At 41.0% G+C, this 25,567-nt stretch overlaps 1 protein-coding gene across 1 annotated transcript in view; it reads left to right on the top strand.

Annotated features, from left to right (window-relative positions):
• The window catches only part of LOC126278763 (odorant receptor 59a-like), a 60,178-nt gene extending 34,832 nt beyond the window's left edge, over positions 1-25,346 (top strand). Inside the window, exons 6-7 of the mRNA XM_049979040.1 lie at positions 8,284-8,439; positions 25,287-25,346. Of these exons, the coding sequence (XP_049834997.1) occupies positions 8,284-8,439; positions 25,287-25,346 (216 nt within the window). The remainder of the gene's footprint in view (positions 1-8,283; positions 8,440-25,286) is intronic.
• Positions 25,347-25,567: the final 221 nt, after the last annotated feature.

Here is a 25,567-nt window from a genome sequence, read left to right as displayed (position 1 = left end):
TTATGTTAGAGAACTTAAAAACAAGTCCAGCTTCAGAAAACAGTTAATGACGTATCTACTTAAGCAACAGTAATGACTTCCTCTGTACATGAATGCACTTCACTTCATTACTTCCCGCTTTCCGCCTCCTTAAATCTCCCGTTCCCAAAACTTGCTATACTAGTAAACATCTACTTTACACACCAAGATATTAATGTACATCTGCACAAATCTTCATTACTATTGCAATTTTTCTCATGTTTATCATTATTATTTAACTTTTTACTGTTATTATTATTGCTTTTATCATAATCTGTACGTATAGCACCTGTTGTAAAATACTGCCAGCATTTACTCTATTAGGTCTTAGTCATGTTTATCATTATTATTTGATTTTTTTACTGTTATTATTATTGCTTTTATCATAATCTGTATGTATAGCACCTGCTGCAAAAATACTGCCGCATTTACTTTGTTAGGTCTTAGTCACTACTCTTTATTCATATTGTCACTAGAGTAATCTAATATTCTTATTTAAACTATTATCATGATGTAACTCCGATGTGTGAAATGCTGCATGTGTGGAACACTGGTCCGATGTTAGAGAGGGCCTGATGGCCCTAATCTGATCAGGTTAAATAAATAAATAAAGGAACATAAAAAATAACTTTCTGATGAAACTGTTTGAAAAGCCAAAAGATAGGATTTTACTGAAATCTTCTACTGGTATCACTGAAGTTATGTGATGGTATTGTCACAAATACACTCTGATAATCACTGTACCTTACAGTGGACATTAACTTTGATTGTAATTAAATTTATTGATCTACTTGTACTCACACAACGCTCGTCTGCTCTGCAACTTTTTGCTATTAAGAACAATCATGTGAATGGCAAAAATCAAATTTGCAGCATTTGTGATGACCATTGCAAGAAGGTATCTTACCAACTTTCATAAAAAGCTTCTCAGTACAGAAATGGCGATGCGCAATGCGAGTGTGCAAACAGAGTAATGAAAGTAAAAACGAAACTGGGGAAGTAATCTTAACGACTGATAAAAGACAACAAAACTCCAATTTTACTATGCTTCATGAAGCCATGACAACAATACACCTTTTCATAAAGTTCTCACATGTAGACAAGTTAGCAAAATGTTAGTTAATAACTCTCCTGTATACAACTGCATTTCTTGACACTTGTTTCAAATATCAGACAAGGCTATATACTTCACTGAAAAATTTCTACAGCAAACTTCAATCATAACCAACGTTCTAACAATAAGAAACCACACAGTTACAAATGATATAAGACAGGTTACTACCTTAAATGTTAGCTTTCATCATTCTTCCGTTAATTTTACCTCATTTGCCCAATATCTTTCCTCAAAACATATTTATACAAAATTCTTTTAAAATAATTCTTCCTGCACTACACAGCACACCAGCTTCCATCCATTTTAAAGCAAGTACTTTTCTAGAATGTCCAACATACTCTGCTATTTCTGCTCTCTGACTTACTCTGATCAGTATATCTGGTCTCAGACAAAGTCGTTCAAGGAATATGATTATGTCGATAGTACAGAGGTTGATTACATTTCGCAAATTCGCTACTTCATTCACATTTAGGGCGAAACTACCTGTAAATCGTTGTGTTAAACAGTACAGTCCCCTTTCAAATCAAGTACAAACTGTGGATAGTCTACAGTCTAAAACAATAAAATAGGCCATAATGAAATGTGTAAATGTGTAATTTCCATAAATGTGGAAAACAAGCGCTTAACATGTAACGAGCCATTCCTGTTTTTAAACATGTCCTAATGTAATGAAGCCTTATTGACAGCGTCAAAAAAATCTATACACTTTCGACAATCACATGGAAGTACAGAATGCAATAAATGAAGAATACAATAGGTGAAGTCAATAGTGCACTTCCAAGTGTATAAGTTATTACAGTGGTAAAATATAATAAAAACAAGACTGAAGTTAATTTTAAAATTGTTAAAGACGAAACGATTGGGTGACAATATGTGATTCTAAGACGACTTCGTAATGATTTTAGATGAAAAAAATAACATATGCAAGAAGTGGCTTACGCATCTAACAAAATAATATGAAAACGATAAAATAACAAAGGAAAGAAGCCAAATGGGTGAAACAAAAGACTGATGTAAGTAATATTTCCTTGTACTGATTGGAATTTCTGATATATCTCTGCCACTTGTATTTTGTCGTATGTGGTGTGGACCTACTCACAGGTTCCAGAAATTCTCAGACGAGGTATTTTAAAATTAGGTTTTTGTCCTTCAGGTGATACCATTAGGCCATCTGCATACATAATAGAGGTAAAGCAAATAAATTAAGATGCCTTTTGTAAAGTATTCGAGACACTGTCAGTTTGGTAGGTGGGTGGGATTCTGCAAAGAAAACTTTGTAAGCCAAGCTCACTGAAAAAGCATTTTGTTATATGACCGGTCTCGAGACAGCTACACCGTCATTCCAGCTTTAGTGATAAATGCATTTGCAATGTGAAGCGACTTGCAATACTGATGGGCAATATGTTGTAATAATTTTGAAACATAATATCTCACGACGTAAGCAAGGCTCTGTCTAAATCGGTCATCTATAATTTTTTTTTAGGAGTCTTGGCTTGTGAAGTTCTCTTCAGTTGTCACTTAATTTGGGGTCGTCAGTCTTCTGACTGATCTGATGCGGCCCGCAGTGATTTCCCATCTGGGTCAACATATTCAGAATAGCGCTGACACCAAATGTTCCTAATTATTTGTTGCATATACTCCTGTCTCTGTATTCCCCTGCAGTTTTTGCCATCTATAACTACCACTATAACCATGGAATAATTCCATATTATGTCCTATAATCCCATCCCCTCCTTTCGTCAGTACTCTCTGTATGTCCATTTCATCTCGCGATTCTGTGGAGAAACATAACATTCACTGATTTTCCCATAAATCACACATTGCTCCGCTCGAAACGGGACTCTCAGAATATACTAGCAGATTTCTAGTGACTCGATCATGCTAGGCTGTTTTCTATGTTCTCCTTGCTTCGTCAGCTAGATTGCAGAATTCCTTAATTTGTTCTACTTCGAGGTTACCATTTCTGATGTTACCCTTCAATACTTCCATCTTTCTTCGGTTTACTCTCAATCCATAATGATAACTCATTTAACGCATCCTGTAATAATTCTCAATTTTTACTGAGGATAGGAATGTCACGAGCTAATCTAATCATTGATATACTTTTACCCTCAGTTTTAATCCAACTCTTGAACCTTTCGTTTATTTCCGACATGAGTTCTATTTCCTTTCTTATGTATGTTATTCCTGCCACTAGCACTGATGCATAATCTGCGAAGCCGATTGAACGATAGTTTTCGTAATTATCTGACCTAGTCAACTTCGAGATTGTGTTGATGATATTTCTTCTAAAGTCTGGTGAAATAACTACAGCCTCGTCCGCCCCCGGTAGCTGAGCGGTCAGCGCAAAAGAATGTCAATCCTAAGGGCCCGGGTTCCATTCCCGGAGATTTTCTCCGTGGATGTTTTGCTGTCCCAATCATCATTATTTCATCCTCATCCACAGGCAAGGCGCCAAAGTGGCGTCAAATGGGGGACTTGCACCTGGCAAACGGTCTACCCGACGGGACGCCTTAGACACACAACATTTACATTTTCTGCAGTCTCGAAGAATCTACATTACAACTTGAACAGTGGCTTGATTGTCAATGATTCCAACAGAATATTATCAACATCTTCCTTCTTATTTCATCTTAAGCCTTCTAAAACTCTGTAAAACTTAGAAGAAATCAGCTACGGTCGCAGGTTCGAATCCTGCCTCGGGCATGGACGTGTGTGATGACCTTATGTTAGTTAGGTTTCAGTAGTTCTAGGATGTAGGGGATTGATGACCGCAGATTTATTTATTTATTTATTTTTTTTTTTTTGAGAAGAAATGTCACCCATGTATTCCTTCTTATTTGCTATCAAATTGTTCGAAGATCTGTGAAACTATGATTCTAATACTGGATCCCAAATAATGGTGTATTCTTGTGTTTCTCTGAACATATTTGTTATTCCTTCCTTCGTCGTCTAGTTGAAGTATTTATTCTGTTACCAAATTTCTTTAGAGTTCCGTTCATTGTAGCTATATTGGTCTGTAAAACTTCTATAATTCCCCTTTTTTAGATATGTCTACTCCGCTTCTACGGGATCTCCTACTGTTGTAATCTTTACCGCGGAATCTACAGCCATAGAGAATTTCAAAGGAATATGATAATTCCTCAGTACTTCAGCATCCCTCTCCTTTCTGCATCAAGATATTGCATGTTGTTGTTGTTGTCTTCAGTCCTGAGACTGGTTTGATACAGCTCTCCATGCTACTCTATCCTGTGCAAGCTTCTTTATCTCACAGTACCTACTGCAACCGACATCCTTCTGAATATGTCTAGTGTATTCATCTCTTGGTCTCCCTCTACGATTTTTACCCTCCACGCTCCCTTCCAATGCTAAATTTGTGATCCCATGATGCCTCAGAAAATCTCGTAGCAACCGAAACCTTCTTCTTGTCAAGCTGTGCCACAAACTCCTGTTCTTCCCAATTCTATTCAATACCGCCTCATTAGTTATGTGATCTACCCATCTAATCTTCAGCATCCTTCTGTAGCACCACATTTCGAAAGCTTGTATTCTCTCCTTGTCCAAACTATTTATCGTCCATGTTTCACTTCCATACATGGCTACACTCCATACAAATACTTTCAGAAACGATTTCCTGTAATCGATGTTAACAAATTTCTGTTCTTCAGAAACGCTTTCCTTGCCATTGCCAGTCTACATTTTATACCCTCTCTACTTCGACCATCATCAGTTATTTTGCTCCCCAAATAGCAAAACTCCTTTACTTTTTAAGTGTCTCTTTTCCTAAATTCCCTCAGCATCATCCCACTAAATTCGACTACATTCCATTAGCCTCGTTTTCCTTTTGTTGATGTTCATCTTATATCCTCCTCTCAAGACACTGTCCACTCCGTTCAACAGCTCCCCTAAGTCCTTTGCTGTCTCTGACAGAATTACAATGTCATCGGTGAACCTCAACGTTTTTATTTCTTCTCCATTGATTTTATTACCTTCTCCGAAGTTTTCTTTTGTTTCCTTTACTGCTTGCTCAATATCCAGATTAAATAACATTGGGGAGAGGCTACAGCCCTGTCTCACTCCCGTCCCAACGACTGCTTCCCTATCGTGCCCGACGACTCTTACAACTACCACCTGGTTTGTGTACAAATTGTAAATAGCCTTTCTCTCCCTGTATTTTACCCCTGCCACCTTTAGAATTTGAAAGAGACTATTCCAGTCAACGTTGTCAAAAGATCTCTCTAAGTGTACAAATGCTAGAAACGTAGGTTTCCCTTTCCTTATTCTACTTCCTAAGGTAAGCCGTAACGCCAGTATTGCCTCATTTCTGCGGAATCCGAACTGATCTTCACCGAGGTCGGCTTCTACCAGTTTTCCGATTCGTCTTTAAAGAATTCGCATTAGTATTTTCCTACTGTGACTTATTAAAGTGATAGTTCGCTAATTTTCACATTTTTCAACTTCTTCTTTCTTTGGGATTGGAATTATTATATGCTTCTTGAAGTCTGAGGGTATTTCGCCTGTCTCATACATCTTTCTCACCAGATGGTAGAGTTTTGTTAGGATTGGCTCTCCCAAGGCTGTCCGTACTTCTAATGGAATGTTGTCTACTCCCGGGGCCTTGTTTCGACTGTGTCAAACTCTTCACGCAGTATCGTATCTCCCATTTCATCTTCATCTGCATCCTCCTCCTTTTCCATATTACTGTCCTCAAGTACATCGCCCTTGTATAGAACTTCTATATACTCCTTCCACCTTTCAGCTTTTCCTTCTTTGCTTAGAACTGGGTTTCCATCTCAGCTCTTGATATCCATACAATTGGCTCTCTTTTCTCCAATTGTCTCTTGAATTTTCCTGTAGGCCGTATCTATCTTACCCCTAGTGAGATAAGCCTCTACGTCCTTACATTTGTCCTCTAACCATCCCTGCTTAGCAATTTTGCACTCCCTTTCGATCTCATTTTTGAGACGTTTGTATTCCTTTTTGCCTGCTTTATTTACTACGCTTTTATATTTACTCCTTTCATCAATTTAATTCAACATTTCTTCTGTTACCCAAGGATTTCTACTAGTCCTCGTCTTTTTACCTGCTGCCTTCACTACTTCATCCCTCAGAGCAACCCATTCTTCTTCTACTATATTTCTTTCCCCCATTCCTGTCAATTGTTCCCTTACCCTCTCTCTGAAACCCTGTACAACCTCTGGTTTAGTCAGTTTATCCAGGTCCCATCTCCTTAAATTTCCGCCTTTTTGCAGTTTCTTCAGTTTTAATCTAAAGTTTAAAACCAATAGATTGTGGTCAGAGTCCACTTCTGCCCCTGGAAATGACTTACAATTTAAAACCTGGTTCCTAAACCTCTGTCTTACCATTATATAATCTATCTGTAACCATCTAGTATCTACATGTATACTTCCTTCTTTTATGATTCCTGAACCAAGTGTTAGCTATGATTAAGTTATGCTCTGTGCAAAATTCTGCCAGACGGCTTCCGCTTTCATTTCTCTCCCCCAATCCATATTCGCCCACTATGTTTCCTTCTCTCCCTTTTCCTATTCTCAAATTCCAGTCACCCGTGACTATTAAATTTTCGTCTCCCTTCACTACCCGAATAATTTCTTTCATCTCATCATACATTTCATCAATTTCTTCATCATCTGCAGAGCTAGTTGTCATATAAACTTGTACTACTGTGGTAGGCATGGGCTTCGAGTCTATCTTGGCCTCAATAATGCGTTCACTATGCTGTTGGTAGTAGCTCACTCGCATTCCTATTTCTTTATTTATTAATTAACCTACTCCTGCATTAACCCTATTTGATTTTCTATTTATAGGTCGTGCGGTAGCGTTCTCGCTTCCCACGCCCGGGTTCCCGGGTTCGATTCCCAACGGGGTCAGGGATTTTCTCTGCCTCGTGATGACTGGGTGTTGTGTGATGTCCTTACGTTAGTTAGGTTTAAGTGGTTCTAAGTTCTAGGGGACTGATGACCATAGATGTTAAGTCGCATAATGCTCAGAGACACTTCAGCCACTTTTTGTATTTATAACTCTGTATTCACCTGACCAAAAGTCTTGTTCCTCCTGCCACTGAACTTCACTAATTCCCAGTATTTCTAACTTCAACTTATTCATTTCACTTTTTAAATTTTCTAACCTACCTGCCCGATTAAGGGATCTGATATTCCACGCTCCGATCCGTAAAACGCCAGTTTTCTTTCTCCTTATAACGACGTCCTCATGACTAGTCCCCGCCCGGAGATCCGAATGGGGGACTATTTCACCTCCGGAATATTTTACCCAAGAGGACGCCATCATCATTTAACCATACAGTAAATCTGCATGCCCTCGGGAAAAATTACGGCTGTAGTTTCTCCTTGCTTTCAGCCGTTCACAGTAGCAGCACAGTAAGGCCGTTTTGGTTAGTGTTGCTAGGCCAGATCAGTCAATCATCCAGACTGTTGCTCTTGCAACTACATAAAAGGCTGCTGCCCCTCTTTCGGAACCACACGTTTGTCTGATCTCTCAACAGGTACCCCTCCGTTGTGGTTGCACCTACGGTACGGCCGTCTGTATCGCTGAGGCACGCAAGCCTCCCCACCAACGGCAAGGTCCACGGTTCATGGGGGTAGGCAAGATATTGCATAATACATAAATAAGTAACGTAGCACTTTAATTATAAAATATATAGCAAATGCTTACACTTTTAGACAATTACCTCGTATTTCATGACTCTGTCTTATATGGTTGCTTTTGCTCTTTCACTTGTTTACATCATCCAATTTTTTTGAAATTGTAATTATTTGTTTGTTAGTACACGTACACCACATGTACGCGTCATACCCACCTATTTCAGGCCCATTCGGATAATTCCTTCGTTGGGTGATTTATTTAATAAATATACGGATCATTATAGCGCTTAGGGATATGCTCTACCGAAAAGGCCGACACTCATAATAGCATTTCGAGACGGAAGCAGCGGAAATGCGAAACACAGTTGGATATCGAGTATAGCTACACATTAAATTGTAGGAAGACTATGAAACGAAATCTGACAATACACGATTTCTATTAATTCAAACCCCCGGGGCCCTCTTGCTGTGAAGGGGAAACGTCTCACTTTCGCTTGTCACGCCGTGGCCTGTGGTGTGCTGTTGCAGGCGGATCGGCTGCAGTTCTCTGGCTTCAGCTGTGACTGGCCGCAGGCAGACGAGACGTTTCGGAGGTCGCTGCGCATCTTCATGCTGCAGGCCGCGCGACCGCTCAGCGTCAGGGTCGGAAAACTCGTCACGCTCTCCAGGAACTCATTCCTGCAGGTACCTGCTTCCCCTCACCACTTGGTGGAGTGTGCTACCGTGGATCGTACAATAAATCAGCTTTATTTGCTTCAAACTCTTAAGCGTACCTTCGATTCAGCAACTGTATATGTTTGAAATGTAGAAAAAAGTCAGTCAACCAGTTGCAAACCAAACGTTTATTTAGTCCTCGACCTAGCTTTCGATTTTTATAAAAATATCTTCTTCAGAAGCAGTGGTGTCAAAACATATATATAAACAGTTGCAAACTAGTTTTACATACATAACACAATATTATAACAGAATAATATTTGAGTTAAGCATACACACATGTTACATCACATCGTGGTAAATTGCATTACAAGCCGAGTGGCTCTTATCATAGATAAAACTGATATGAAAATCAGAAACATCACATGCCATGGGTTGAGACAGTAGACAGATTACACTCAGCGTACGTCAGATTAAGTGCACAAATGTATTCGTCCACTGGTAAAGGCTCTTGTCTACATAAACTGATAACAGCATTCCAAAGAATAAAATGCTTGCATAACATAAGTACTCAATATGCCAGAGATAAAGGCCAACTGTTCAAAGGTACTATACATTACGTATAAAATCTCTAATACATTTGCTGACAGAGAAATACTGTACGCAAATTGAGCATGCAAAATCCTGAGCTCTATTTATAAAGGACCACTGTTACAAATGCGTGAGAGAAGAAGATAAAAATATGAGCTAAAACAATGTCACCAAAAAAGAGAAATTTCAGCTTAACATTACTGAAGCTTAAGCGATAGTGAGAATTTGGAATGCACTTGACGCTATATGCAAATATATCCGTGTTAGCACTGCGTCTCTTATAGAAGCCCGGTACCAAATGCAACAATTTTAGACGTATACATTAAATATACAATTATCTGCAAAACACTTGTGCATTTACGTAGCAGAGTGATACTGCCGGACATTTTAACGTGCAGGAGATGAAAACCTTCCGCTTAACTGTATGGGGGCTTAAAGACCAAAATTACGAAACACAATTTTTTAGAGTACCAACTGTAGGACCATGGACTGAAAAAGCCACGAGAAATGTAAGTAGCTCAACGATAGAGAGGAAGTATTTTGAAGAAAACGGCACATTCGGCCATGTTAGTGGCGATCGGTAAGCACGTATTATGAGACCGTGAGCAGATGTTTAAATCCGTCAAGGAAGTACTTACTCGTGGGTTACTGATTATTCAAAATGTTACCGTCTCACTTAGCAAGATGTTAATAAATTTTAAGTTCTTATAATAAATCCAATTTACAGCCTTTTATTTCCATACGTAAACTTACGGCTTCTTCTAATTCCCTCTGAGAATTGTCTGGAATAAGTACATGTTCAGCAAAAGAAGAAGGAATTTCTCCCTTTCTGATCTGACAGGTATTCCTTATTTCTGCCTTCAAAATGTCCACCAGTCTATCGCATATATTAGCTAGGGTTGTCGCTTAGGACACATCGAAAAATCGGCCGTAGCTGAGCATGTTATTCGAGATGGGAACCACGAAATTAAATTTAATGAGACAAGCGTTCTAACACAAACATCCCATTATCATGCTCGCATGTATAAAAGAGCAATAGAGATTTACAAACACCATAATAATTTTAATAGAAAAGAGGAAGTTTTAAAGTTGGACAAAATATGGATATCGACGTTCCGCCAGCAGAATGACAATCGATTTTTCTTAATCGAGAATGACGACGCCTTCCAAAGGTAGGCGTCCCGTCGACATCACGTGACGAATGGTGGTGCCCTCCACTGCTCTAAAAGTGCGACAGTACCTGAAGCCTCGGTGGCAGATGGAGACGAAACGTAAGGTGGAAATTTTATACATCGACCAGTGCCTCTCAGCCCGGAAGTTTCAACTTAAGAGGGACCAAGCTGGATGCAACAATCGAGGATACGACGTTCGTTTACGGGAATATAATAACCGCGACACTGGACAAGCTCCACACGGATCTAGAAAAACCCTGTAATACCTCCATTTGGTGATGAGCCTGTAGTGTTTCGAAAACTAGTTATGGTGCACAAAATGGCTGCAGATTTAGTAGGTGACTGGTTGCATGCTACACTAAAAAAAAAAAAAAAAAAACTGTCCAGAGTGAAGCTCAGTTGGTAGAGCACTTGCCCGCGAAAGGCAAATGTCCCGAGTTCGAGTCTCGGTCCGGCACACATTTTTAATCTGCCAGGAAGTTTCATATCAGCGCACACTCCACTGCAGAGTGAAAATCTCATTCTGGATTAACAACTATATTTGGTTTTTGTTGGGGTCCTGTGGCGCCATTGGTTAACTACACTCCGAAGTGAGTGAAAACAGATGTGAGGAGCCTCCTTGAACGGATGTGGTCTAATTTTAGCGCTATTCCTCTATTTAGATACACCGTAAAGATGTTTACACAGAACCAAACAATCAATACTGAAAAATGTGTTCGATTTGTCTCAGTACACATCACTTGGCAAGAAGGTTAACATAAATCCGGAAGCGTACGACAGGTTGGAGATCTCTTCTGAAACGCATCTTGCAAGGCATTGCAGATATGCTCAATAATGTTCATGCCTGTGGAGTTTTGTGGCCAGCGGACGTGTTTAAACTCAGAGAAGTGTTCCTGGAGCCACTCTGTAGCAAGTCTGGAGGTGTGGGTTGTCGTACTGTCCTGCTGGAATTACCCAAGGCCGTTGCAATGCACAATGGACGTGAATGGATGCAGGTGATCAGACAGGATGCTTACGTACATGTAACCTGTCAGAGTCGTTTCTAGATGTGTCAGGGGTCCCATATCCTTCCAACTGCACAACATTACAGACCATTACAGAGCATCCACCAGCTTGAACAGTCCCCTGCTGACATGCAGGGACCATGGATTCATGAGTTGTCTCCATACCCGCACTCGTCCATCCACTCGATACAATTTGAAACGAGACTAGTCCGACCAGGCAACATGTTTCCAGTCATCAACAGTCCAGTGTCAATGTTGACGGGCCCAGGCGAGGCGTAAAGCATTGTGTCGTGCAGTCATCAAGGATACACGAGTGCGCCTTCGTTTCGTTGAATGGTCCGCACGCTGATACTTGAAACCTGAGGCAGTTTTTGGAAGGATTACACTTCTGTCACGTTGAACGATTCTCTTCAGTCGTCGTTGGTCCCATTCTTGCAGGATATTTTTCCGGCCGCAGCTATGTCGGAGATATGATGTTTAACCGGATCACTGATATTCATGGTATACTCGTGAAATGGTCGTACGGGGAAATCCCCTCTTCATAACTACCTCGGGGATGCTGTGTCCCACCGCTCGTGCGCCGACCACAACACCACGTTCAAACTCACTTAAATCTTGATAACCTGCCATTGTAGCAGGAGGAACCGATGTAACAGCTGCGTCAGACACTTGTTGCCTTATACAGTCGTTGCCGACAGCAGCGTCGTATTCTGCGTGTTTACGTATCTCTGTATTTGAATGCGCTTGTTACACCAGTTTCTTTGGCGCTTCAGTGTACAATGTTTGGTCTGTGGCCGTATCAAGTAATAATATCTGAGACAATTTCACCGGTAAAATAATTCTTAACTCGGTTTGTAACACAAAACTACTTGGTCTACTACTAATATTTTCACCACATTGCTACCACAACTCTCTACCAAATATCTATGCATGCATCTCAATAAATTCTTATTCTAATTATTCACACACAACTTTACAAGACGGGCAGCCACAGCCGTTGAAACTAAGTCAACTGAAGGTGAATAGAACCTCAAACAGCTGTTAATTGATGATTTATTCACGACTGATTTTACTGCATTAAAGCAGCGAATTTCGGTGGTTATACATAGAAAGGGAAGGAATCTTGTAATCTATATATTATAGACAATTAAGGAGAGCCAATAACATAGACCTAATAAAATTACTAATATTAATGTCACACATATTAGCACTTGGAGATGCCCTCATCTTTCGTTGTCACATAAGTCAACACCATGAAGAGGATACGCAGTCAACAAATAATAATCGACGGAGCATTTGTGGTGAATAGTGTATAGAATTAGGCACTATGGCAAAGAGATTCGTAGTCTACGAACTAACCGCATCCATGCGCAAAATGAACGCAGGTGAAGGACTAAACGTATTTTAAGCCTTATAAGTTTTAAGGGATTTGCCAAAAGCTAAGTCGGCTGGTGTGGCCATGAGTTTCTAGGCGCTTCAGTCTGGAATAGCGTGACCGCTACGGTCGTAGGTTCGAAACCTGCCTCGGGTATGGATGTGTGTGATGTCCTTAGGTTAGTTAGGTTTAAGTAGTTCTAAGTTCTAGGGGACTGATGACCACAGATGTTAAGTCCCATAGTGCTCAGAGCCATTTGAACCATTTGAACCAAAAGCTAGTGACTAACGAGAATGAACGTAAGATAATGTGGGACTCGGTTTACTAGGAAAAATCAAGGAATCAGAAGAACAGATTAACTAACCGTCTAACATAACTTGAATGTCCTAATGCACCAACACGAAATTTAGTTTGTTTTTGCGAGGGTATAGCACTGGACGTGGTCAGTCGTTCACTAAACTGGCCATACGACCGGAGGTGCTACTTTACCATGGCAGACCACAAGTGGGAGCGCGACGGGATTTTGAAGTCCATGGGGTGGGAAACGCCGTAACAGTAGAACCAAAGAAGATAGTGAGAACCAAGATGTGACTATCATAAGGAAGTTCCTTGTATTAGTAAGAATGCTGGAAATATAATTAATGAGAGAATAAGCTACCAGAACTGAATAGAAAAGTCGTGTGATCGAATAAATTACATTCCACGTCTTAAACAATCAAAATTACATGTAGTACCACAGTTTCTTAGCTCCACCTGGTTATTTAAAGTATATAACGTGTGTATTTTCCTGCTGCGAGCAATTTCAACCACTTCAACGATGATGACAATGAGGTCTTTCTCCTGATGGTGCATAATAGATAAATTGTGGTCCATGATTGTGATTGTATACCCCGTTTCGTGAAAGTATGCGCTTAACTCTGATTTCGAGATGACCAAATTAAGATGTTCCCGGAAGTTTGTATTAAATGACCTACCAGTCTGGCAGATGGATCTCACTGGACAGTCACCACATTGGATAATATAAACGCAGGATGCAACTAATTTATCAGCGGTAGAACATTCTTTACGCCTACATTTACAATCCATGGCCTGTGCTATAACTTCCGTAGGGGATATCTCTTTTGCTACATGTGCGAGAATTATAGTACAGTCAACTTAACAGCTCATGCATCCAAGTTGTTGACATGAGTAATATATGGAAGAATAGAAAAAAAAATTGAGGATTAGACGGCGATCAGTTTGGCTTTAGGAAAGGTAAAGGAACCAGAGAGTCAGTTCTGACGTCGCGGTTGATAATGGAAGCAAGACTAAAGAAAAATCAAGACACGTTCATAGGATTTGTCGACCTAGAAAAAGCGTTCGACAATGTAAAATGGTGCAAGATGTTCGAAATTCTGAGAGAAATAGAGGTACGCTCTAGGGAGAGATGGGTAATATACAATACGTACAAGGACCAAGAGGGAATAATAAGAGTGGACGACCAAGAACGAAAGGATCGGTTTAAACAGGGTGTAAGACAGGGATGTAGTCTTTCGCCCTATTAGTCGATCTGTACACTGAAGAAGGAATGATGGAAATAAAAGAAAGTTTCAGGAGCAGAATTAAAATTCAAGTGAAAGGATATCAGTGATACGATTCAGTGATGACATTGCTGTCCTGAGTCAGAGTGAAGAAGAATTGCGTGATCTACTGAATAAAATGGATAGTCCAATGAGTACAGGATGTTGATTGAGAGTAAATCGAAGAAAGACGAACGTGATGAGAAATAGCAGAAATGAGAACAGTGAGAAACTTGACATCAGGATTGGTGGCCATGAAATAGATGAAATTGAGGAATTCTGCTTCCTAGGCAGCACAATAACCAATGAAGGACGGAGCAAGGCGGACATCAAAAGCAGACTAGTACTGGCAAAAAGGGCATTCCTCGCCAATAGAAGTCAACTAGTATCAAACATAGGCCTTAATTTGAGGAAGAAATTTTTGAGAATGTACGTTTGGAGCACAGTATTGTATGGTAGGCAAACATGGACTGTAGGAAAACAGGAGCAGAAGAGAATCGAAGCATTTGGGATGAGGTGTTACAGACGAATGTTGAAAATGAGGAGGTTCTGCGAAGAATCAGAAAGGAAAGGAGTATGTGGAAAACACTGACAAAGAGAGGGGACAGGATGATAAGACATTGGTTAAGACATCAGGGACTGACTTCCATGGCACTAAAGGGAGCTGCAGAGGGCAAAAAGTGTTGAGGAAGATAGGGATTGGAATACATCCAGCAAATAATTGAGGACGTAGGTTGCAAGTGCTACTCTGAAATGTGAGGTTGGCACACGAGAGAAATTCGTGGCTTTTGCTATGAGACTGGCATCAATCTTCCCTGAGATCTTGACATAGAACAGGAGCTTGGTGTAACCGCGGGCTTGGAGTGTAATGACATGACTACGACCAGACCTCGAATCAGAATATCGTTTCGTTATAATACCCTTATTAATATTACTAAGAAAACTGGCATTGTAACCATTACGTAAAGCTATGAGTTGGTACTGTTTATCAAGTGTCTCGCGAGATAAAGTACGTCACGCATCTTATTTAGCATTGTTTATACTTAAGAGGATGATTTGAAGTACTGTGAATTATCGAATCGGTGGATGTAGGTTTCCTAGAAAATATCAACATAGAGAGTAAAATCGTGCAGTGTGATCATAGGGTCTATGTGGTTATTCAAGATGAATTCTCTGCGGAATTGAGTAAACAACTGGCTCATTCCCATGGCATAATTTCAGCAAAAAGCTCTAGGATTAATACGAATAATCACACTCACAGTGCTTAGTTAATAATTTGAGCTCCTGTGGCTCAAAGCAAACACACACTCCCTCCTGTGTGATTATTTGAGCTCCTGTGGCTCAAAGCAAACACACACTCCCTCCTGTGTGACGTCAGTAGACAAATACAACTTGTCACTCAACAACTACGGACCTCCGTGCAGAATTCGCTGCTAGCGAACACACCCAATGCGCTGCTTGTGTAGTACACAGTGTAGTGCATCAGCCACAAAACCACGATCGTTTCGAACGTCAAATGCAAAATTAGTCAACTAGTGTTTCATGTAATATGTGGAAGCGCCATTCGCCGCCTCAGCTGGGATCGCTGTCCTTCCGGCTGGGAAATGGCACCAACAGTCTGTCACATAGTGGTCACACGTGGTGCCAGCCCTATTGAGGTCGGGCTGTCAGTGTCACACCACATCAGATTCTTGGGGCCCTCATTCACGGCTCTGGTCAGAAACATCTCGTTAGTCTCCGTGCACCAACTGACAGCTCTGCCACAAGGCCTTTGAGGCAGTGCGGTTCTAGGCGCTTCAGTCTGGAACCGCGCGACCTCTACGGTCGGAGGCTGGAATCCTGCCTCGGGCATGGATTTGTGTGATGTCGTTAGGTTAGTTAGATTTAAGTAGTTCTAAGTTCTAGGGGACTGATGACCTCAGATGTTAAGTCTCATAGTGTTCACAGCCATTTGAACCATCTGGCCTTGGCACTAGCTCTACCACAACACTCTAGCCAACCACGTCACCACTACGACTGCGTTCTCAGGGTCTCATCGTGATACTCCATACTACCAGACTCTCTAGAGGTGAGGAAATAAGCTGTGCAGCTCCGGTTGGCGACATCTCTTCTGTCCGTACCTTCCTGGTGATAATAATGCATGTCAGGAAAGCGTAAGATTGTTAACCTTTTTCCATGATGACTAATTACATGTTGTGGTTAGTCCGTGTCCCTAGCAAAGAGGTCAGAGCAGATGACTGAACGTGAAGGTCCCCCGTTAGATTCGCAGTACTTCCAAGGATTTTTTTCGAATGAGAGGACTGGTTACGTGATGCAGTCGACCTCGTGATACCAACTGAGGAAAACCACTATTGGCCATTAGAATTGCTACACCACGAAGATAACGTGCTCAAAATTTAACCGACAGGAAGAAGATGCTGTAATATGCAAATGATTAGTTTTTCAGAGCACTCACACAAGGTTGGCGCCGGTGGCGACACCTCCAACGTGCTGACATGAGGAAAGTTTACAACCGATTTCTCATACACAAACAGCAGTTGACTGGCGTTGTCTGGTGAACCGTTGTTGTGATGCTTCGTGTATGGAGGAGAAAAGCGTACCATCCCGTTTCCGACTTTTATAAAGGTCGGATTGTAGCCTATCGCGATTGCGGCTTATCGTATCGCGACATTGCTTCTCGCTTTGGTCGAGATCCAATGACTGTTAGCAGAATATGAAATCGGTTGTTTCAGGAGGGTAATACGGTACGCCGTGGTGGATCCCAACGGCTTCGTATCAATAGCGGTCGAGATGACGGGCATCTTATCCGCATGGATAAAAAAAATGGTTCTAATGGCTCTGAGCACCATGGGACTCAACTGCTGTGGTCATCAGTCCCCTAGAACTTAGAACTACTTAAACTTAACTAACCTAAGGACATCACACACATCCATGCCCGAGGCAGGATTCGAACCTGCGACCGTAGCTGTCACACGGTTCCGGACTGCGCGCCTAGAACCGCGAGACCACCGAGGCCCTCATCCGCATGGATGTAACGGTTCGTGCAGCCACGTCTCCATCCCTGAGTCTACAGCTGGGGACGTTTGCAAGGCAACGACCATCTGCATTAACAGATTGACGTCGTTTGCAGCAGCATGGACTATAAGCTCGGAGACCATGGCTGCGGTTACCCTTGATGCTGCATCACAGACAGGAACGCCTGCGGCGGTGTACTCAGCGACTAACCTGGCTGCACGAATGGCAAAACGTCATTTTTTCGGATGAATTCAGGTTCTGCTTACAGCATCATTATGGTCACATCCGTGTTTGGTGACATCGCGGTGAACGTACATTGGAAGCGTGTATTCGTCATCACCATACTGGCGTATCATCCGGCGAGATGGTATGGGGTGCCATTGGTTACAAGTCTCGTTCACCTCTTGTTCGCATTGATGGCACTTTGAACACTGGACGTTACATTTCAGATGTGTTACGACCTGTAGCTCTACCCTTCATTCGATCCCTGCGAAACCCTATATTTCAGCAAGATAAAGTACGATCGCATGTTGCAGATACTGTACGGGGCTTTCTGGATACAGAAAATTATTCTTGATGAACTGTGGTATCGTGTTGAAGCTGCATGGGCAGCTGTACCTGCACTCGGCATCGAAGCTCTGTTTGACTCATTGCCCAGGCGTGTCAAGGCCGTTATTGCGACCAGAGGTGGTTGTTCTTTGTACTGATTTCTCAGGATCTATGCACCCAAATTGCCTGAAAATGTCACCACATGTCAGTTCTAATATAATATAGTTGGCCAGTGAATACCCGTTTATCATCTGCATTCCTTCTAAGTGCAGCAATTTTAATGGTCAGTAATGTACTTGAACCAATTGCAGCGACTCCATGGTCTGGAAAATCTGCAAAGCGGCCTTAAGAGCGGTGTACTGACCACATGTCCCTCCATATCGCACCTGCGTGATGCCGCAAGGCAGTGGATCACACGAGGGCTGCAGATATCCGTAGGGCCTTACGGTCTGTCGAGGAGCTCGTCTATGCTGTCGTTATTGGATTTAATCGTGTACTGGCAGCCAACATCAGTTTTACATAAAATTCGTCTCGCTAGCAGACAGCGTCATCTCGCAAAAACGTAATAGTAGCCCACACGTTGGTGTTTCACTTTACTGTGAAGTGGCAGAAGTCATAGTATACCCTCTAATTTCGTGTCTGACCTTTTTCCTTGCCAGTGCAGCAACTCGATGTCGCATGGATTCTAGAAGTCGTTGGAAGTCCCATACAGAAATGTTGAACCTTGGTGCCTCTACAGCCGTCCACAATTGCGGAAGTATTATCCGTGTCCTGTAAATGTTTATGAGACTCAAGTCCGGCCATCTGGGTGTCGAAATCAATTAGTTCGAATTATCCAGTATGTTCCTGAAACCAGTGTGGCCAAGTGACATGGCACATCGTTGTTTGGGAACATCAACTCGCCGGCCGGGGTAGCCGAACGGCTCTAGGCGCTACAGTCTGGCACTACGATCGCAGGTTCGAATCCTGTCTCGGGGATGGATGTATGTGATGTCCTTAGGTTAGTTAAATTTAAGTAGTTCTAGGGGACTGATGACCTCAGACGTTAAGTCCCATAGTGCTCAGAGCCATTTGAACAACAACTCCATGAATAGCTGAAAATGGTCCATAGGTAGCCGAACATAACCATTTCCAGCCGAAGATCGCTTCAGTTGGGCCCTACGACCCAGTGCATTCAATGTGAACACAGCCCACAACATATCGAGCCACCAACAGATTGCACAGTACCTTGCTGACAACCTGGGTCCACAGCTTCGTAGAGTCTGCACCACATTCGAACCCTGCCTTGAACTCTTAGCAATGTAGGGGACTCATCTGACTGGACCAAGGTTTTCCAGTCGTTTAGGATCCCACCTATATGTCATGAGCCCAGGAGAGGCCCTGTAGGCGATGTCGTGCTGGTAAGTAAAGGCACTCGCGTTGGCCGTCAGCTCCCACAGACAATTAACGCCACATTTCGCCACACTATCCTAACGGCTACATTCGTCCAACGTCCCACTTCGATTACTACAGTCATTTCACGCTGTGTTGCTTTCTGTTAGCATTGACATAGGTACGCAAACTCATCTACTCTCGACCGTTAAGTGAAGACATTCGGCCAAGGGACTGACCGTGGTGAGAGATTATTCCTGAAATTTAATATTCTCAGTACACTCTTGACACTATGGATTTAGGAGTATGAATTCGCAAATAGTATCCAAAATGGAATGCCCCATGCGTCTAACTCCAGTTGCCACTCCGCGTTCAAATGAAGTTAATACTCGTTGTGCAGCCATAATCACGTCGGAAACCTTTTCACATAACTCACCTGAGTACAACGCCAATGCACTGCCCTTTTATCTACGGGATAATATCGCAGTCTGTATAGGTGCATTTCTCTGTCCCATGACTTGGGTCATCTCTGTGTACAAGATGCCACAATCTGCGACGCAGAAGAAGTTAATGGGAACTGCACCAACGTAATTACTTTTAGCTGTTACCACGTTTTAACGTTCGTAAAAAATCAAACTGGTTCGAGAACAGACATTATTAACCTGTTGCACTGAACACATTTTTTTTTTCAAAAAGTTTTGGATTTATAAGTACATGATATTCTAATCTATTTTATCGAATCGTGTGTTTTCTGAAGTATCACCTTTGCTGCAATGCAGTTACCAACTTCAGAAGTTGGGTAACATATGCAGCGCATAAGATCAAAGCAGCCAGGAATTTCCACACTGACGTAGAGTAAACGGGAATATTAAATCCAACAACGTCTATATGAAATTTCTTTACCAACTACTAAACAGCAGCTTCAACACCCATACGATGTAACGTTCCACCTATGGGACAACGTAAAATCCTTCAACTGTTCTACAATAATTGACCTAACGCTATTTCTGAGTAAATTGATGCTAACATGCTAACAATCTATTTAAATTACCGCACTAGTTTTAAACACACTCAAAAAATAAATCTACATATACCAAATTTTCGGTTTATTTTTAAATTCCTATTTCGTGACAACTTGTTACTTTGTATGTAAATGGATATTTATTATGAATATTAGAGGTAAATTATATGTCTATGAGCTACATTTAAGAACGTTTTAGTTTTTCTAGATTTCTTATCCGTCTTTGTTTTCGCCAAAATTCGTATTATACAGAATCATACGCACTAATCAATGAGGCTTAATATTTCGAATTGCTTAAATAGTTTTCTACAGTATAATTAACGTTGTTAACACTTGAAATACATGTTTCCCAAGTTTTATTATCATTCACACTGCAAATCTAATTTCTGCTGACTCTACTTCATACATGCTGTGTAAGTATTGATCAACTTACATGTCATATCATACAAAACTAGACCCTCTGTGTTGATACTATGCTAAGGAACAGTCCAGACGCGAAAATAAAATCTATACTGTAAGCCAGAATCTATTCATCTGTACCTTCTGATGAAACTCGCTAGGGGTTTTCATTATTATTCTGGCATATTCATCAAACTATCTCTTGCAGTTTTCTATTTGATGATTAGTTTCAGTCTTGTTTTTCTTTCTAAAATGTAAGTTGTTATCAACGAATATCAGTATTCCTGTCTTTACACTTGCACCAACGCCGAATTTAAAATTATAAATAAGAAAATTGAATATAATATCAGACCTATAATCCGGCTTGATGTTGTTAGTTACTTGTCCCGTTTTTGTACTATACTGCTAAAATGAACTGGTGGTGGTCAGTGTAAATATAAATGTATTCGTTTGGTTTATCTGTTCTGTGAAACGAGCAGCAATTTGGAGACCTGCAAGCACAATACATATATCAGCAAGACAGGTAAAAGGGCATCACAATGATTCAGAGCGCTCACTCAAATGATCCCTTCTGACGGATTGAAACAATCAGTCGGAAAGGCAATCGAGTGTCGGTTTACCTCACCTCCGCTCACATGTTTAACTGTCAGAAAGGTTCTTACAAACTGGACGTTGGTATGCTGGACGAGGTAAATTAGCTTGCCTTTAGTAAATAATAAGTAAGAAGAAAACTATTACTATTACAGCTTTACGTACTACCCCCACAGAATGCCGTATTTAATCCTCCACGAATTAATTTTACCAGACACAGTTATGCAATCTCCATCATCTAATCATGCACCACAGGAGTTTCTTTTTACAGATAACATTGCACTGAGCTCAGAAAGAGAGTCATGCATTAGGTTAATAATAATAATCATAATAATAATAATAACAATAATAATAATAATAACGGAATCAACAACAATAATTAACATATTTAATACGATGGTGATTTCTACTTCAAATGTAAGCTGGGACGTTAAGGATACTGGTGATTTACGTATTTTCAATACACGAATACGTACTAGACGTTTGTATACTATTAGCGAATCAGTTTTTGTAACGTTGTCAACTAGCGAGAAGAATACATGATTTTTGTAGACATACTTTTGTTGGCTTTAGAAATAATCGCAGAACAATTATCAAACTGTAATCAGTTTCGGTCTTCTACCGGCCGTCTTCGGAATCTAAACTGAAGCACCAAAGCAACTGGTATAGTCATGCGTATTCAGATACAAAGCTATGTAAACAGGTAGAATACGGCGCTGCAGTCGTCAACGTCTATATAAGACAACAAGATTAGATTAGATTAGATTAGATTAATACTTGTTCCATAGATCATGAATACGACACTTCGTAATGATGTGGAACGTGTCAGGTTAATAAAAGATGTCTGTACAAGATATTACATTACGCAAAATATTGCATGACACTAATGTTTAAGCTAGTTTTTTTTTCCTTCTCCTCCCTTAATTTATATCTAAAAATTCAGCCAGTGAGTACAAGGAGTTGTCATTTAGAAATTCTTTTAATCTATTTTTAAATGTTGGTTGACTATCTGTCAGGATTTTGATGATGTTTGGTAGGTGACCAAAGGCTTTTGTGGCAGCATAATTTACCCCTTTGTGTGCCAAAGTCAGATTTAACCCTGCATAGTTAAGATCATCATTTCTGCCGGTGTTTTAGCTATGTACACTGCTATTACTTTTGAAATGGGTAGGATTTTTAACAACAAATTTCATAAGTGAATATATATACCGTGAGGTTACTGTGAGGATCCCTAGATCCTTAAATAGATGTCTGCAGGATGACCGTGGGTGGGCTCTAGCAATTATTCTGATTACACGTTCTTGAGCAATGAATACTTTTCTACTCAACGATGAATTACCCCAGAATATGATGCCATACGAAAGCAGTGAATGAAAGTTTGCATAGTAAGATAATTTACTGAGATTCTTGTCACCAAAATTTGCAATAACCCTAATAGCATACGTAGCTGAACTCAGACGTTTCAGCAGACCATCAATGTGTTGCTTCCAGTTTAACCTCTCATCAATGGCCACACCTAAAAATTTTGGAAATTCTACCTTAGCTACAGATTTCTGTTCAAAGTCTATATTTATTACTGGAGTTATGCCATTTACTGTACAGAACTGTATATACTGTGTTTTATCAAAATTTAAAGAGAGTCCGTTTCCTGAGAACCACTTAATAATTTTGTGAAATACATCATTTTCAATTACATCACTTAGTTGTTGGTTTTTGGATGTTATAACTATACTTGTATCATCAGCAAAAAGAACTAACTTTGCATCTTCATCAATATGGAATGGTAAGTCATTAATGTATATCAAGAACAGCAAAGGATTCAAGACCGCACCCTGTGGGACCCCATACTTGATAGCCCCCCAGTTTGAGGAATCAGCTGTTGTTTTAACATTACATGAATCACTTATTTCACTTTTCAGTATGAATGAACTGCAAGAATCTCTTGCGGTTGTTATATTCCTTACTGCTGCTACAAAGGCAGGTCACCAAGATTTAAGTGAGTTTGAACGTGGTTTTATAGTCGGCGCACGCACGATGGCACACAGCATATCCGAGATAGCGGTGAAGTGGAGATTTTGTCGTACGACCATTTCACGAGTAAAACATCCGGTAAAACATCAAATCTCCGGCATCGCTGCGGCCGGAAAAAGATCCTGAAAGAACGGGACCAACGATGACTGAAGAGAATTGTTCAACGTGACAGAAGTGCAACCATTCTGCAAATTGCTTCAGATTTCAAAGCTGGGCCATCAACAAGTGTCAGCATGCGAACCATTCAACGAAACATCGCTGATATGGGCTTTCGGAGCCAAAGGCTCACTTGTGTACCCTTGATGACTGCACGACACAAAGCCTTACGCCTCTCCTAGGTCCGTCAACACCGACACTGGGCTGTTGATGACTGGAGACATGTTGCCCGGTCGGACGAGTCTCGTTTCGAATGGTATCGATCAGATGGACGTGCACGGGTATGGAAATAACGCCATGAATCCATGGACCCTGCATGTCAGCAGGGGACTATTCACGCTGGTGCAGTTGGAGTAATATGGGACCCCTGATACATCTTCTAGGTATGACTGACAGGTGACACACACGTAAGCGTCCTATCTAATCACCTGCATCTATTCATGTGTATTGTGCATTTCGACGGACTTGGGCAATTCCAGCAGGCCAATGCGATACCCCATACGTCCAGAATTGCTACAGAGGGGGCTCCAGGAACACTCTTCTGAGTTTAAACAGGTCATCAAACTCCCCAACATGAACATTATTGAGCATGTCTGGGATGCCTGAAACCATGCTGTTCAGAAGAGATATCAACGCCCTGCTACTCTTACCGATTTATGGACAGCTCTGCAGGATTCATGGTGTCGGTTTCGAGCTTACTTGCCACGTATTATTGCGGCACTACTGCGTGCTCGCGTGGGCCTTACATGATATTAGGTAGGTGTGCCAGTTTGTTTAGCCCTTCAGTGTATAAGGATGTGCGCCACATGCTGTGTAATACCTATGAATTTAAAGGAGAGCCAATAAATGTTTGAAGCAGATTATGTTAAAACCAGAAGAAAACTAAACTGTGGATGGAAACAGGTGTTCAAACAATCAGCCATGGAGGCAACAGACAGTCTTATTCGTAAGAGACAACACCTTCCTACGCAGCGACTAGCCCCTTCTTCTCCACTGGCGATAATAGGAATCAGTCGCGAACAGGTGATCACTAAATAACAAAAGAACATTGCGACACGTCTAGCCTATAGCTCCGCAGAATGAAAAATAAGGTCACATTTGTTGCCATAGGGGTGGGCTAGTGGAAGGTGCCAGTGGCTGTAACTTTGGCACTCTGTAGCGTCTTCGGTAGACGTTTCTGGTCAATCGTTCCTGTGAAAGCCTGCTTACGATGTTCAAAGATTCGCAACTGAGGAATCTAGGAATATACCACAGGCCACTTCACACTGCGCTCATAGTGGTTGCGAAGACAATCTTATATTGATTACAGAGCACATAGAGGCATTTACGCAGCCAGTTTTCCCGCGCTTCTTACATGAATGAAACGAAAAGTAACTACAATACCTTGTACTGCCGGAAGAGCTCTCTGATATGATCCTCATATTGGTGTGCAGAGTATGGATATCGATCTAGAAACGTAACTCACTAACGGACTAAAAGCTTCGTGCATTTTGGTAACTACAATTCATAAATTGCGGCGTAATTTCAAAGTGATTATCAGTACAATGAAACAAGACAGGAAAAATATTACGTATCAGCTCAAATGGGCTTAGAAAGTCGAACTGTTCCAAATTTGTAAAATACCTCTTAGGTTCTTCCTTGGGGTAGGGACCAAATAGGGACAGATGTTACTGGTAGACTGTAGACTACTTTAGCCCCTGCAAGAATGCTGAATACCATTTCCGTCGAATCTTTTCTATCAATCGGTGCAAGGTTTTCAGAGAATTCGATGGAATGGAACGTGACAGCAGCAATTAAACACTGCGTTCAAGAACAACAGAGCAGAAGCGTGACTAAGGGAGTACATACGAAAACTATTTAACCGCTGCCGCTGCAAGAAAATCTTGCAGAGAATAATTTCATTTTTGTTCGAAATAAAGGTTTTGTCAGTTTATAGCAAGTCGACGGAGTTCCATTTCTTCTATTTTTTTTACTTCCGTTTATGTAATTGCGCATGTATAACAATGTTTCAACCGTCATTAACGCATTTTGTTGTTGTTGCAGGCACTAAATGCTTCATACACAATATTCAGCATGCTGTTCAATCTAGAGAAACGAAAGTAACGTTAGAAAACTTCAGTCGACTGCAGCGTCTGAACCAGTGATTCTTCAAGTACATGAAAATGATATATTGGAGCACATATAGGACTTGATGTATGCCACAGGCCACACAAAACATGTTCATATGTCATAGATCCATTCACTTACATATATATTTTGTATGGTATTCATAAAATTTATTGTAAACAAGTTAATAATTTTTTTATTGTAGTTAGAAACACATC

Source organism: Schistocerca gregaria, chromosome 6 (genome assembly GCF_023897955.1).
Source record: "Schistocerca gregaria isolate iqSchGreg1 chromosome 6, iqSchGreg1.2, whole genome shotgun sequence".
In the NCBI taxonomy this organism is placed as follows: Eukaryota; Metazoa; Arthropoda; class Insecta; order Orthoptera; family Acrididae; genus Schistocerca; species Schistocerca gregaria.
Note: the sequence above shows the minus strand (reverse complement) of the source record. Positions and strands in the feature narration are given on the sequence as shown.